The sequence below is a fragment of the Pipra filicauda genome, unplaced genomic scaffold, assembly GCF_003945595.2.
Source record: "Pipra filicauda isolate LSUMZ 115617 unplaced genomic scaffold, ASM394559v2 scaffold325_size820570_pilon, whole genome shotgun sequence".
Lineage (NCBI taxonomy): Eukaryota > Metazoa > Chordata > Aves > Passeriformes > Pipridae > Pipra > Pipra filicauda.
The window spans coordinates 613954-628616 of NW_024104449.1; the positions used below are offsets into that span (position 1 = coordinate 613954).

A 14663-nucleotide genomic window follows, 5' to 3' on the forward strand; every position below is an offset into this window, starting at 1 on the left:
AAAAGCCAGAAAGAAGCAGGACCCAAAGCAGCATAAACAGGGGTAGTGCTCACCCCGCACCTATTATTAGTTTTGAAATTCTTAATAACAGCACTGGTTCCTTACATGGGAAGAACATAGTTAGAATATAGTCCACAGGTACAGACGAGTGAAGGACTGACTTGTATGCTAAGTCGTGCTCATCAAACCATTACTAATGGAAACCTACTCAAAACAATGCAATGCTAATATAACTTCTTGTGTTTGTAACAAGGAGGCCCCTGTAACTAGAAGCATATGGCTGAAACACTGTTTATGGTGATCCTCTACTTGGCCCAAATTAGGTATTCCATATTAATCAACACAAAGTTCAGTTGTACAGGGAAACAAAAAACCTTAGAATGTTCTTTTAAGCTAATACAAAGGTGAGCCCTATGGAAAACTATGCGATCTGCACAACACAGTGAACCAAAATACTGTACTATTAGTAGCGAATTAGGGTAACAAAATATTTGAACTAATTGCTTACATAACCATTTTAACAGCTGGAAAAACAAATACTCATTGTGTTCACTGTGGAAATCAAGTTATCATCTAGCTTAGTTAATGTCTTGCTATGACTTTTAAGCCTCCTACTTTTGCTTTCTCTTTAAAATGATGTTAATACCTACTGTGGATATACAGTGCTACATGATTACTGACCAGTAAGCTGCAGTTTTTCCAACAAAATATCAAGACTCTCACTTTTTTGATAAGAGATGACATTTAAATTTAAAGCAGCTTTTTATTCAACTGCAACCACTGCAATGATTTTTTTTTACTGTTGTTAATAGGAGCTATATAGTCACATTACAAAATATTTTTTATGGTATTAAAAATGTTTTGCATCTTACCTGAGAGCCTCTTTTCAATACCATACAGGTCAAGTAGTTTTACTGCTACTACTACAGGTCTCTTGAAATCAGTAGGTGGCTGAAAACAGCTCATGGCAAAAATCAGTATCACAATGATGGTTGACTATGGAATTCTGAGTAAAAGATTTCAAACAGACCACATCTAAAAATTACCATTCCACCATTTAAATTCTGTGTATTGTTCTTTCACATCAAAACACTTCAGTATGCTACACAACATAAAAAAGTTACTAAACCCATTGATTAAAATTCTGATTCTGCAGATAAACAGGTAGCACTGCTTACAGTACTAATTGTGTCGTGTTTGAACTGTTAAGGCCTTCATCCCACATTCTGTTGGCAAAAGTTTCCCTTGTCTTGACTTTAAAGACCGCATTTCACTGGAACAATTATGTCCATTTGGAGAGAGAGGAGACATAAGAGCCTACTTCTTTAAGCTGAAAAAACCCTAGCTCTCTTCCCAGGAACTAAAACATACTTGTAAATATGATACATATACATGGAGATAACTTTCAGCCCTTTCTAAACACTCATATTGGAGGAAAAGAGACTTAGAAAAGGAATTGTTGATCCTGCATGTTACTAAGTAGAAAACAATACTTATACTGCTAATGTTTGTACTTCCTTTATGTTTCACCATTCACTTTTATCTCACTGATTCTGTCACTTCCCTGCCTGCTTCCCCATAAAATTGATCTATACAGGGTAAAAGCAGTCCTGAATCTCCTGAAGCAGAACAGTTATACACCCGCATCAAATTTATTCCTTCTCCCAGACTAGGATCCTTTGCTCCAGGAAATATCATTGCTTCTAGAGCAATAATATTCTAGCTTACTTTTTGCATTTTACCCATCTGTTTTGAGAGAACCTAACGCTTACCTTAGTGCTCAGCAAGACAAGACCAATTACACATTTAGGTAGGAGAGTTCCCGATCGCCTGCGGCAAAATCTCTCGGTGTGTAGCAGATGTCAGTGCTGCTTCCTTCCTCTTACCTCCCCCCGCACACACACGCACATCTGAGGGCAGCGGAGGATGTTCGGAGCAATTTAACAAGCAAAGGGGAGACGAGTGGCTGCCGGTCTTGGAGCAAGAAGCTCACAGCCAGCTAGCCTAGGACAGGCAGGGATTCACGACAGGCAGGGATACACACGGAACGGTGGCAGGAGCACTCACGGTGCTGCCCGGAGCCGCAGGGCGCGATCGGCCGGAGGGCCGGGCACTGTAAACACGAGCACCGGAGGCTCGGAGCGCAGCGCCCGCCCGCCCGCCGGTGCGGGAGGAGCCCAGCGGCCCCGGCGCGGCCCCGGCGCGGCCCCGCGGTGCCCGAGCAGCGGCTTCACCAGCGGCCCCGGCCCCGCGGCCCCACCAGGCCGCTCCACGCCGCCGCCCGACCCCCCCCCCCACCTCCCGCCGCGGCCGCACCGAGGCTCAGGCGGCCCTCTCGGGCCGGTGCCCCCGCCCATACCTCGGCTGAGATCGAGGGACACGTTCTCCTCGCCGCTGTCGTTCCGACCTGCGGGGACGGGGGGAAGAGAAGCGCGTTAGCCGGGCGGCGAAGGAAGGAGCGCCGGGGGAGAGAAGGACGTGGGAAGAGGGAGACAGGGAGGAGAGGAGAGGAGACGGGGGGTGCCGGTGGGTATGGGGCAGCGGCGGGGCGGCCCGCGGGTTGCTCCTCACCTCGGATGCGGAGGTGCCTCAGCGAGCGGGCGCGGAGCGTCGCCGCCATGTTTGCGGCCCCGCAGCCACAACACCGGAAACCTCGCCCGCTCTCGCGAGGGGAGGCGCGCGAGGCGCCCCCCCCTCCCCGGGGCGGCTGAGGAGGCGTGGGCGGGGCTGGGCTGAGGGAGCGGCCTCGGAGCTGAAATTGCGTTTTCTTTCTCTCTCTCTCTCTCTCTCTCTCTCTCTCTCTTTTTTTTTTTTTTTTTTTTTTAACGAGCTTTGCCTGTTCTGTTTCTTTCTTTTTTTTTTTTTTTTTTTCTTTTTCCCCTGGCCTTGTGACGAGGTGGTAATTCACGTGGGTGCTGCGTGACCATGGGGGCTTTTGTACGCCGGATGTTTTCTGCTTTTTTAATGCGTGAAGTAATTAAAAAAAACAAAACAAACAGAAAAAAAAAAGCTTTTCGCCGCTTTGTTCGGTCTGTGCGAGGTGGGTCTCTCTGCAGCTCGAGTGTTGGTCTATTTCTTGCTACTTAGTTAAGTTCCAACAAATATAAAAGTAGCAATTATATTTGTTGAACTTAACTAATAAGTGTATATATTAAAGAAAAAAAAAAGAAGTCGGAAAGTCCCACTCTAAGAAACCGTGTAGTTACCTACTGGATCATGTCTTTTTTTAGGCAGGAGTTTAGATACGCAGATAACACCTTACGTCGTTCCCTGACACTTCAGACAGACGAGGCAAATTCTTGCACACAGACTTCCGAAATTCTCGGGAACAAAACCAGCAAATAATACTCAAGCTGAAGTGTAGAAGTAGCCAGACGTATAAAAATAGCTTCACAAGCTTAGATAATTGCTTTCCTGTTTTCTAGTCAATCATTTTCCACTCTGAATTTTCCTTCTTCTCCAGAGGTCTTTCAATTCAGATCCTGCACTACCCATAAAAATCTGGGGCTTATAAGTATTCATAAACAATAAGTTTCACCTAAAAATTGGTAACTTAGATTTCACAGTTACTGATGCACTTCTAAAACTTTAATACTGATTTAGATGAGTAAAATAATTATTTGTTAAGACAGAGTGGAAAAACTTTCTGACATAGTTAATATCACACATATGAGAATCTTGTTTCAATAGAATTATATCAAGCATATTTAATTTAAAATACCACTTTAAAAAACTTCTGTATCATAATTTTTGCTTATTAAATATGAAGCTAATATTCTGGAGGAATCGCAGGTTCTCAAAATTAAAAGCTCTACATAGTAAAATCTCATCCATCCACAGGACCAAAACATGTCAAACATCCTTGAGGAGTTTCATCAATAGGCTTCAGGGCTGTCTTTTAAAATTTCATGTCTGGAAAACCCTTGACACCCTAAAAATGCCAAATTAACTACTGCTAGTGGTATTAATCTTGTATCTTGTTTACTACGAATTCTCCTGTGTCTAATTATTTTCACATAAGCTTTGAAACACCACTCAGGGTTGGCCTACTCTGAATCGGATTTGAACTTTGTAACCTGCATGTAAAATGCTTTGGACGTTCATGCCAAGTGCTGTGAGTTAGCATTTGTTACTATTGCCGTATGAGTTAGCATTTATTATTATTATCATACAACACTTATTTCTTCCCTTATAGATAGAAAGTCAGACAGACTGTTATATTTTAAAAGAATCTGAACATCATCTTCCAATAAGGGAGAGTAAGAAAGGAGTAAGGTTTAAATTCCAGAATACCCTTTTGCAGCTTTGCTCCTACAGACACCCTTTAATAATCAAAATATTACGTTTAACTTGTGGGGCTTCAGTTTCCTCTTTCTTTTTCACCCTAGTTATATTTGAATTCTGTGGACAAAATTGAGGTTGTCTCTGATAATGACACACAAAAGAATGCCATAATGTCAGTTTTAAGTCTACATTAAAGGTAGTTTGAGGTATAATTACTATTTGCCACAACTGGGAAAAAAAAGGAAACGGAACATTAGATTTTTAATTTTTTGTTATCATGAAATGGAAAATAGGAAAAATGCACTAACCTTAACTACTTAACTACCACAGGAGCTTCCCACAAAAAAAAAAAAAAAAACAACCAAAAACCAACGAAGCAAAACAAAAAATCAAACAAAAACAACTGGTGTGAGAATGAATAATCCTCACCCTTTGAGAGTGGAGGACATTTTGGGATCTGGTTTTAGAACTTTTCCTATGTACTATTCTTCCCTTGAATATGGGGAAAGAATCACAGCAGTCTAATTAAAAAATTATAAATATTCCTTACCCATCAAATTTGCTACATATTTTCATCATCCACTGTTGCTTCTGAGTATGCAGGGTGGAGAAACATAGAGGGGAAAAAAAAGCTATCTCATTCATTTGAAGGAGGGAAATTAATACCAAAGAGAAAATTAACTTCTGCACTTTGCTTGTGTGTCACAAATTACAGTTGATCCAGCATATGACAGCCTCTTCAGTTTATTTTTTTTGTCTTTCACTTTCTAAATCACAATACATTGAATCCTATAAATCCAATTAAAGAAAAGATATTGTAATGGCCAAATGGGGAATAAGAATAGTTTAGTCTGAGTTCCTGCTTTATAATTTTATGTGAGTATAGCATCTCTATATAGATAAGTAAATCTCCTGTAGCCGAGAACACAGTGTGAAAGCAGAATTTCCTGTGAGCTGCTGGTGTATTTCCTTTCCCACCTGCAGAGCATGTCACACAAGACCATAACAAACCTCTAGTGTCACCCAGAAGTTTGAAAGGCAGGTTAATCTTGAAACCATGGTAAAATGTTTCTACATGTTCAGGGAGTAGAGAGGGGCTTCTAAAGCTAGAGACATATTTTTGTGCATATGTGCAAAGGAGTCAGAAAAAACTTTCTTTGTTCCTTCTTTTTCCAATCAGAAAATTGTCCCTTATGCCCCCCATGTTGTGGCAGCCTTTTTATATGCTAAACAGGAATATGCAGTATGCTGTAGAGGATACTACTATGTGAATTATAAATTTTCAAGATTTAAATCCAAAATAAAGATCAAAGAGAAGAGCTTTTCACTTGTTTGGGGTCAAATGAAGAAACATGGGTATGAAGGACAAGCTAGGGGCAGAGCCTTAACTGTCCTAAATCATTTAAACTCCATGGAAATGAATAAGGATGTGCAATGTACACCAGCTGCAGCCCGCCTGTTATGTAGATGTAGAAGAAAGAAAAATATAAACTTGAATTAAGATATGCAGACAAGAACTTAACTTATTGAATTCAACTGAGCTACTGTGATTTGTAGCCATTCTTCATTTGTAGCCATTTCTTCACTAAAAAGTTGTTCAAGCATTGAAACAGGCTGCCCAGGGAAGTGGTGGAATCACCATCTCGTGAGGGTATTTAAGAGGCATATAGACACGATGTTTACGAGCATGGTTTATTGGTGGACTTGGCAGTGGTTAATAGTTGGACTCAATTATCTTAAAGGCCTTTTCCAACCTAAATGATTCTCTGATTCTAAGAATGGGTCTTGGCAGGCATTTGATTTAGAGGTTCCACAGTTTGAGACAAATAAAATCCAGCTCATCGGCACATTTTTAGCAGCTGGACAAGTGCATAGTACCAAATTAAGTTATTGGCAGCTCTGAAATACCAGTGGTCACTCTGAAGGAACACACAGGTGTGAGAGCAGACCTGCAGACCTGCACCATACCTGACCTGTGGGCAGCCACACAGTGATACTCTCAGACCTCCCTGTGCTTCAGAGTTTGTACAAAGTAGTACAAGCCTGAACGCCATGTCTCCATTCAGTGATATGGAGCAGTGTGCTGGAGGATGGAGCTGCAGCTCTGGGCTTGTGTGCAGCAGAAGGTTGTAGGATCTGCTAGGGAGAGGGTTGTGCTGCAAGATGAAAACAGCTGAGTCTCCAGAGTATATGGGAAAGGAAACAAGGGGAAAAGGGTGACTCTACTAGCTGCAGTTTATTCTGCATAAATCAAAGTCCTTTAATGTCCTCCATTCCTGGGATTTTTGTTCTGTGTCTTGATAATACAGCAACAACCAGAACTAGCAAAGGTCCTTCGTCCCGCATATAAAATTGTAGGCCTCCTGGGAACAGAGTTTCTTTGCTGTGGATGCTGCCAGAGGATCTGAGAAAATGTCGGTGTGGCTAGAGCTTGATTGAAAAGCTAGCAGAATTTGGGATATTGGGAAAGAAAGAGGTCTCGAAACCGAATTGCAATGTGAAATCAAGGATATTGCATTTTACACATATCTGCTCCCTTGGGAATCCAGCTGGTCATGATGTCGCTTGGAGAGGGCAGTGGTGCCGCGGAGATCCTGTAAATACGTGCTGGAAATTCTTTGGACAGCCTTGCACTGGTCATGAACAAAAACTGTCTGATGAAGCCAATGTGACAGTAAAGGCCATAAAGGTCCTGTGCCCAGGGATGTTCACTGGTACTGTTTTAAGTGACCAAAGTGGATGCAGCTTTGGGCTACATCTGGTTTATAGACAAGGTGTGGGTTGCTCAACTGCTTAAACTGGGACAGTGCTGAGAGCAAGTCAAGCAAGGAGGACCTTAGTATTTAACCACTGGTTATACGTGGATGCTGAATGGTTTTTTTTCTTAACTTTTGATCCATGTGTTCAATTTTTTGTTTGTCTGGTTTGGTCTCATGTTCACCGGCTTGGAGAAAAAGAAAGGGCAATTTGCAGTTTTCTCCCCAGGAAGGTTGTTACCACTGAGTTTGCTTTTTGGGGTGCAAATACTCTCCTGGCTTATGTGGTATATTCCTAATATATTCCTTTGCTAGCCTTTTCAAATACAATCCAATAGGTGTGTTTCTACATATATTGTAATGCAAAAAAGGTTCTACATATAGTATTTTAAGTATCAGTAATATAGTTTGCAGAAGTAACATGATTTGCTAAAAACAAATCTCCAATTCCTAACAAAATTTTTAGATCATTTTTTTCTAGAATTTTTCTGATTTTAAAAAAATATCATAATCTAAGCTAATTCATGAAGATAGTACCCTTAAATACAGATATAAATAAAAACTATTAATAACATTCAGAATTAGTTGCAGTTGTGTGTAATGTTAATATTTCCTCAGTATCCCACGGTGGAAGAAACTAAAAAATGAACTTAGAGTGCATAGCATGAAATTATGCAAGAGTTCCAATAAATATCATACTACAGTGTTAACAATTAGCAGGAAAATAACAGAATGACAAGTGACGCAACAAGTCTTCCTAATCAAGTGGGCAGGTTGCTAACCAGATTGTTAATTAGTGCCACCTTATACCTAGGCACCCATTCATGTAAGATTCTTCACAGGATTCGGCACTGCATAATCCTATTGAAGCTGTGAAAAGCAACAGGTGTTGAGTTTGGGTATGGTTGGCATATTAATTAGATCTGAGCAAAAAAACTTTAAAAAACACAGCTGTTAATATTTCAGTCCAAATAAACTCTGGTAATAGTGCTGAAGCTGTATGTAAAGATAATTTATCATTAACCAATTCAAAATCCATATGGCAGCAGAAACTACTTTTTGTAACTCAGTGTTTTTTCTTAAAAACTGAAGAAGCCTATTAGCATCTTCTTTGGGCACTGGCTGACAAAGGCTGGCTAACATTTTAGCAGCAATGCTGTTATATATCACAGTATCCATACTGAAATATTTGGATATCGGAGATTCTCAGCCATCAGTGGCTGTCTTTAGAACATGCTTCAGTTTCTTACATGGCCAGTAGAAAGTAGCTTGCTATGAATACAGGACCAGTAAAAGGGATGTGATAGAAAAGATTTTTTTCTTAATTTTTAAATTTAAACTAGCAATAGTAAGGTTTATTTATACATACAGCATCCCATCCTAAGTACTAAAAAACCTTCCCCAGATACTGAGTGCAGAGGGAAGGTGCGTTTGACCTGATTTTAAATGCTATGGGATAAACAGCCTAGAACTCAAAATACAAGGATTGTAAGTCTCCTCAGTGCCTGGTGAGTCATGAAACCTCTGCTGATGTTACCCACAGAGTTAGGAATCTTGAACGAAAAATGAGCATTTAAACAGAATGGCTTTTAAAATTGAGATAAAAATGAAAGTGCCAGGGACAAATGCAGAAGTAGGGGAACAGTTTAAATGTATAAAAAGAGAAAGGAACAAGGAAGCAGAAAAGCAAAGAACAGAATGCCATGGTCAGAGGCTCAAGGAAAAGAGGAATAATTATAGGGAACAGGAAGTAATCAAGAAAAAAAGTAGGACAAAGAACATCCTAGGCAGAGAAAGGAGGTAATCACAATAAAAATATAAGGATTTCTTTGGATCAATAGAGAAGAAGAAACTGGCCTTACCTGTGTGAGCTGGAAGGTGTGTGACAACATTGTCCAGGGTAGGAGAATATGAAATAAGCTGAGATGCAGGAGAAGGGAAGGTAGGTTGGCAGTGTGTCCCTTCTGTCAGCAGGAAACATGGATGGGAGCCCTGGTTTCTGTGTCTATGTTTTGTGTACATTTTCCACCTGAAGCACACTCACACGTAAATGAAGGCAGCTTTTCCTGTTAAGAACTTGAAAATCAGGAATCAGGCTAAAAAAAAAAAAAAAAAAAAAAGGCAGGGAAAAAAGCCAATGCTGATTTTTCTTTTCTTTGTCTGTCTCATGATGCCTGAGCAGTAGGATTTGGTGATATTACTAAAGTATTGCAAATCATATAATATTTGTTAAAACCCTTGGTATCCATCTAATTCACATTTCATTCATGTTTGTGTTGACATTTTGCATACTTCCTTTATGCCTAATAGTGAACCATTTTAAGCTTAAGCAGTACTTATAAGTCTGTGTGTTATGAAAAAAGATGCACAGTTTCCCATATTCTTTTCAATAAGGCCCACAATATGAAAAGCCTCAATCAAGAAACTCTGTACATTTAGTAATAGCTTAATCTTCTCTCTCCATGTACTTTAGAAGAAGGCAGATAGAGATGACTTACCAAATTCTATGTGGGAGTCAGCTAGCTAGAATGAAACACAAAAAGGAAAACTCTGAGATCGTTGTATTTTGCTGCACACAGCCAAAAGAAAGGGACCTGGGACTACTGCACTGCTGTTTGGCACGAGACTACAACACGCGGTAGTGGTGTTCTGTAGTACCACTGCTAACTGGAGTGGCACTGAAATATCCTTATGTTTTCCAACTGCCTGGGATGCTGAAAAGCACAAAGCATTGTAGTGCCTGGAGTAAAATCCTGCTCGTGACTGGTCGCCTGTGGGGTTCTGCAGGGCCCCATCTTAGGCCATGTGCTCTTTAACATTGTTGTAAACAACTTCTATGCAGGGCTCAAAGGGACGCTAAATAAGTTTGCAGATAATACAAAACTGAGAACTGTTGGTTATCTCAAAGGCAGGGATGCCCTGCAGAGACACGTCAACAAATTAGAGAGATGGACAATCATCAGCCTTATGAATTTTAACAAGGGCAAGTTCTGGATTCTGCACCTGGGATGGGGCGACCCTGGTTGTGTGTATAGACCGAGGAACGATGGAGAGCAGCCCTGTGGAAAGGGACCTGGGGGTCCTGGTCGATGGCAAGTTGAATATGAGTCATTAGTGCCCTGGCAGCCAGGAGGGCCAACCATGTCCTGGGGGGCATCAGGCAAAGCATCGCCAGCCAGTCAAGAGAGGGGATTGTCCCGCTCTGCTCTGCGCTGTGGTGGCCTCACCTTAAATATTGTGTGCAGTCTGGAACACCACAATATGTAAAAAGACATTAAGCTCTTAGAGAGTGTCCAAAGGAGGACAATGAAGATGGTGAAGGGCCTCAAGGAGAAACTGTATGAGGAGCATCTGAGGGCACTTGGTCTGTTCAGCCAGCAGAAGAGGAGTCTGAGGGGAGACCAGTCACAGTCTACAACTTCCTCAGAAGGGGTAGGCACTGTTTTGACTAGTGACAGGACCCAAGGAAATGGCCTGAAGTTGTGTCAGGGGAGGTTTAGATTAGCTACTTCACCCAAAAGGTGGTTGGGCACTGGAACAGGCTCCCCAGGGAGGTGGTCACAGTACCAAGCCTGATGGAGTTCAAAAAGCTTTTGGACAATACTCTCAGGCATATGGTGAGATTGTTAGGCCTGTCCTGTGCAGGGCTAGGAGTTGGACTTTGATGATCCTTGTGGGTCCATTACAGCTCAGGAAATTCTGTGATTTTGTGGTATATTTATAGTACAAATTTTGCAAGCTTTTAAAATACAAGGTGTTTTCTCTCTTCTGCGTTTAACCACAAGTAGAGGCAAAGAAAAGGAAGATAAAATAGTGAGAGTCCTAATCTAGGAAAGTACAAAAAATTCATTAATTTAGCTTTAGCAGTTTGGTTTTATATCCAGGATTAATGGACATCTGCCACAAATTGTTCTCTGTTCACGCCTTCCTTTCAAATGTTAGAATGGGATAAAATGTTTTCCTCTCACAAGATAGATCCATTCCTATTCATGGGAATCTGAGATACCATTGTGATGAATGCCATGAGAAACTAATAATTCTGGGTGCAGCATAAGCTTGGGAAGATTTGCACTAAATAAAGGAGTGGCCAGAAACTGAATGAGCAGGGCTGAACAACTGCCCTTTCTGTTAGCTCTCATCATGCACTAAATGAGGCAGGGATCCTGTGGAAAAAAGTACTGAGCCATCATGTAATTATAGACTGGGCACGCAGTTAATGATGAATCCACAGAAGGAGTCAGAACTGAGGCTGTGCAAATACAAGCATGTTTATTGCCTCTCCTACCATTTGAGTTCTTCACACTACATGCAAAAGCTTTTCCATGTAGGATGGTCTGGGGCTGCTGAACAGAAGTCATAAGGGTACCCTTTCATGGGTCCGTTAGTCTCCTCAGAAGTTGTCTTATTTGACATAATATATACTCAAACACACTGAGGCACACATGCATATGCACACGTGCTTACACCTGTGTTTGTTATAAAATAATGTAGTGGTAAGGGGTAATCTAAATCATACGGAGAATCTATGTTCCTCCACTGAATTTCCTCCCCCTTACTAAAGTACTGATCTTTACAGCTGAGACAGATTATGCAAAAGGATCACACATAGAGGAAGGTTTTGTTACTGCTGTAGGAGGAGTAGCCAGGGGATCTGCAATTATGTGGGTTGAGAATATAAACCTCTTACACAGGAACGTGCAGGAGATCAGCTGCATTCCTGCAATCCAGAGCCTGCGGTAACAGCAGAGAAACGCTATAAAGCTACTGAATTAGAGAAGTCTTTTTTGCTTTCTCAGTTTTGGTTTTGCTTAACCTGTTTACTGGGACAGCATAGAGATACAACACCAGCTCTGTTTACCTTAACTGGGGTGTTCATGCTGAAGCCTAATTTTTATGTCAATATTTTGATGTTTTCACTGCTGAATGTTTTAGCAGGCACAGCCAAATACTCCAGAATGATAGACTGAATTTGGAGAAGGAAAAATATCACATGAACAGCTTTCCTTTTCTTTCTTTATGACTTTTAAAAGAAAATAGAATGAATTACAGATGGGAAACCCTTAGAATATAGACTACCCAAGTATAGATTTTCCTATCTGACAGATTTTCTGCTTACATTTCACTTTCTGGGTAGCAATTATTGACAAATACCATGTTGTATTCGTGCTGCCTTTACAACAATAAGAATGTTGATTTTCATTCTGTTAGCTGCTCAGTGGTAATTTTCAGAAGTTATTGTGCAGCTACTGTTGTTCTACTTGACAGAAGATTGTGTACACACATTTCTTGTCAGAAAGTATGCTTTTATTCAAAAGAATTTCAGAAGAGAGAAAAAAATGCATCCAGTGAATGGCATTGGTAAAATAAAAGAAAAAACTTACCACTAGTTTTTTATGCCTAGATGCTGGTTAAATAGCAAATATAAAGGGAGAAACTCAAGTTTGTGTACAGCTTTTCAGTATTTTATCAGTAATTTTAAATACAGTAAAAAAGCAGTTTTTAGGCTATTATCTCCACAGTTGTTTGGTTTTTTTTTAATATCCCCATATCCCTCCTCTGAGATGTATTCAAATTGTATTTGATTGTATTTAAAACATCAATAAAGGGAATTTTAATGGCTCAGATGAATAGCAATGTAATGTAGTTTAAAGCAATGGAGGACAAAAGGCTGAACTCCTAAGAAAAGTTAATTCTACATTTACAGGGGTGTAACCAATTAATTTGTAATTGAGCTTCCACAAGTAGGAGTCCAAACTAGAGGTGATCTTCAAGTCATTAGTTGAACAGAATCATGCATCTGAGTCGTTATCATAGATGTCTGAAATGGAAAAAAAATGCAAAAAATATTAGTATTGTGTACTTTGACTCAAGGAGAAAGTTATTAATTGTAATTGAATGTAGCTACTGTATTGTTTGAAATGTTCAACATACCCTCAGCAACATTGTCATAAATCTCTCCTTCGCTGTAAGTTAAAAAAAAGAAAAACCATACATTTAAAAATCGAGACATCAGATATAAATTACTGTTTGCATGCAGATATGAAATAGAGTAGTAGTATGATACAGACAAGCTATCAAGTAATTAATTTGCTAATTATGAAAGTGCAACCTTTGTGGTGATAGAACAGTGTTTAGCAGGATGGTCAGATTAGAGGATTTTCAGCAAAGGGTTGACCTGGATACATTTCTTTTTAATATGAAAGGCTGTTTTTTTTAAAAGGGTGGGATTTTTCAATTAAATTTTTAAGCAGCTATTCTCATAGAGGTATTTCCTTAAAAAATGAAGTACTTCCTTGGTTTTTCGAAATGAACACCAGAAATAAAGAATAAAAAAAAATGGTATGCCCTTGAAATTCTTTTTGTTTCTGTACTTGGCAATTCCATAATATTGGAGGTGCTTCTTTTTAGGTAATGAATTTATGTAATGTCTATAAAAGATACATGCTTCATGAACAGGAATTTTCAAAATATTTCACTTAGATATGTGAAGAAGCCCATGGAAGACAATAAGGCTTTGTATATATATATATAAACACATATATATTTATATATATATGTTAAAAATTCAAATGTGTGTGTAAGTATTTGGATGCCTCTACATTCTAAATGTGACAATTATAAATGGGACATCTGATTTGATGTTTAAGAGTCTCATATAGAGCTTGTTGAAGGAAATGGAAAGGCTTTGTCTGACAAGAGTTTTGGAGTAGAACCGAAATACTGAACTCCATGCAATTATTCGGAGCAACACTGGGCCAAATCTGCTCAATCCTCATAAGACTGAAATAAAATTAAACCTAAAGAAAATTTGATTGATTTTAGTTAAACATTTGAAAAGGACATCAATACACCTAATCACATTAACTTGCAGTTCATTAATAGATTCTAGTACTAATAATGCTTAATTTATGTAATTTTTCATGGTTTAATCAGAGTTTATGGTTATACAATAAGGAAAGAGGCCCTGGCAAATTTCCAGTGTGGATGCATGTGATTAATTCTTGAGAAATTATAACTTCATAAAAATAACTTAATTTTCCACACTAGAATGACAGACTAAAATAATTATATTTCATTTTTTTTTAACAGAGAGTTTAGAAAAAAATTGACTGTTATAACAATTTTTTCAAAAAAATCACTTTGTACTTACTTTTGAACTAAATTGCTTCTCGAGACATAGCCATCTGTAAAAGTAAAATATATATGCATTTAAGTTAAATTTAAATACTTATTACTTCTGTTGCTAGCACTAGTGAAATGCCTTATTTCTCTTTTATATACTTCAGACAGAAACACATAATAGATGGATAACAATGTAAAATGAACACATACTTGATGAAGCTTTTACTATATCCAGTGTTTTAGTTATTCTTATTTGCCTGTTTAGTATAACACGGTGTCTTAGACAGGAAATCAGAATACAGTAGTAGCTGTGAGACCAGTTAGGTATCTACTGTTCTGGGTACTTTACATATTCATAAAATGTTGTTTATCTTGTTTCCTCCTTCACAATAATTTTTCTTTTCTGATACACAAGACATGAAAGTATTTTTTCTTTTTTTTTTAAATACACGGTGATGTCCAGCTAAAGAATCTCATATTTTTTTTTAGGCTTTTTTACGT

At 39.2% G+C, this 14663-nt stretch overlaps 2 protein-coding genes across 2 annotated transcripts in view; both read right to left on the minus strand.

Annotated features, from left to right (window-relative positions):
• Window positions 1-2644, minus strand: part of RICTOR (RPTOR independent companion of MTOR complex 2) — a 76700-nt gene extending 74056 nt beyond the window's left edge. The window contains exons 1-2 of the mRNA XM_027714581.2: window positions 2572-2644; window positions 2360-2407 (exon numbers count right to left, since the gene is read on the minus strand). Coding sequence (XP_027570382.1) covers window positions 2360-2407; window positions 2572-2620 — 97 coding nt within the window. The 5' untranslated portion in view covers window positions 2621-2644. The remainder of the gene's footprint in view (window positions 1-2359; window positions 2408-2571) is intronic.
• A 9690-nt stretch (window positions 2645-12334) lies between these two features.
• Window positions 12335-14663, minus strand: part of FYB1 (FYN binding protein 1) — a 44717-nt gene continuing 42388 nt past the window's right edge. Inside the window, exons 17-19 of the mRNA XM_039383778.1 lie at window positions 14191-14224; window positions 12972-13003; window positions 12335-12858 (exon numbers count right to left, since the gene is read on the minus strand). Of these exons, the coding sequence (XP_039239712.1) occupies window positions 12830-12858; window positions 12972-13003; window positions 14191-14224 (95 nt within the window). The 3' untranslated portion in view covers window positions 12335-12829. The remainder of the gene's footprint in view (window positions 12859-12971; window positions 13004-14190; window positions 14225-14663) is intronic.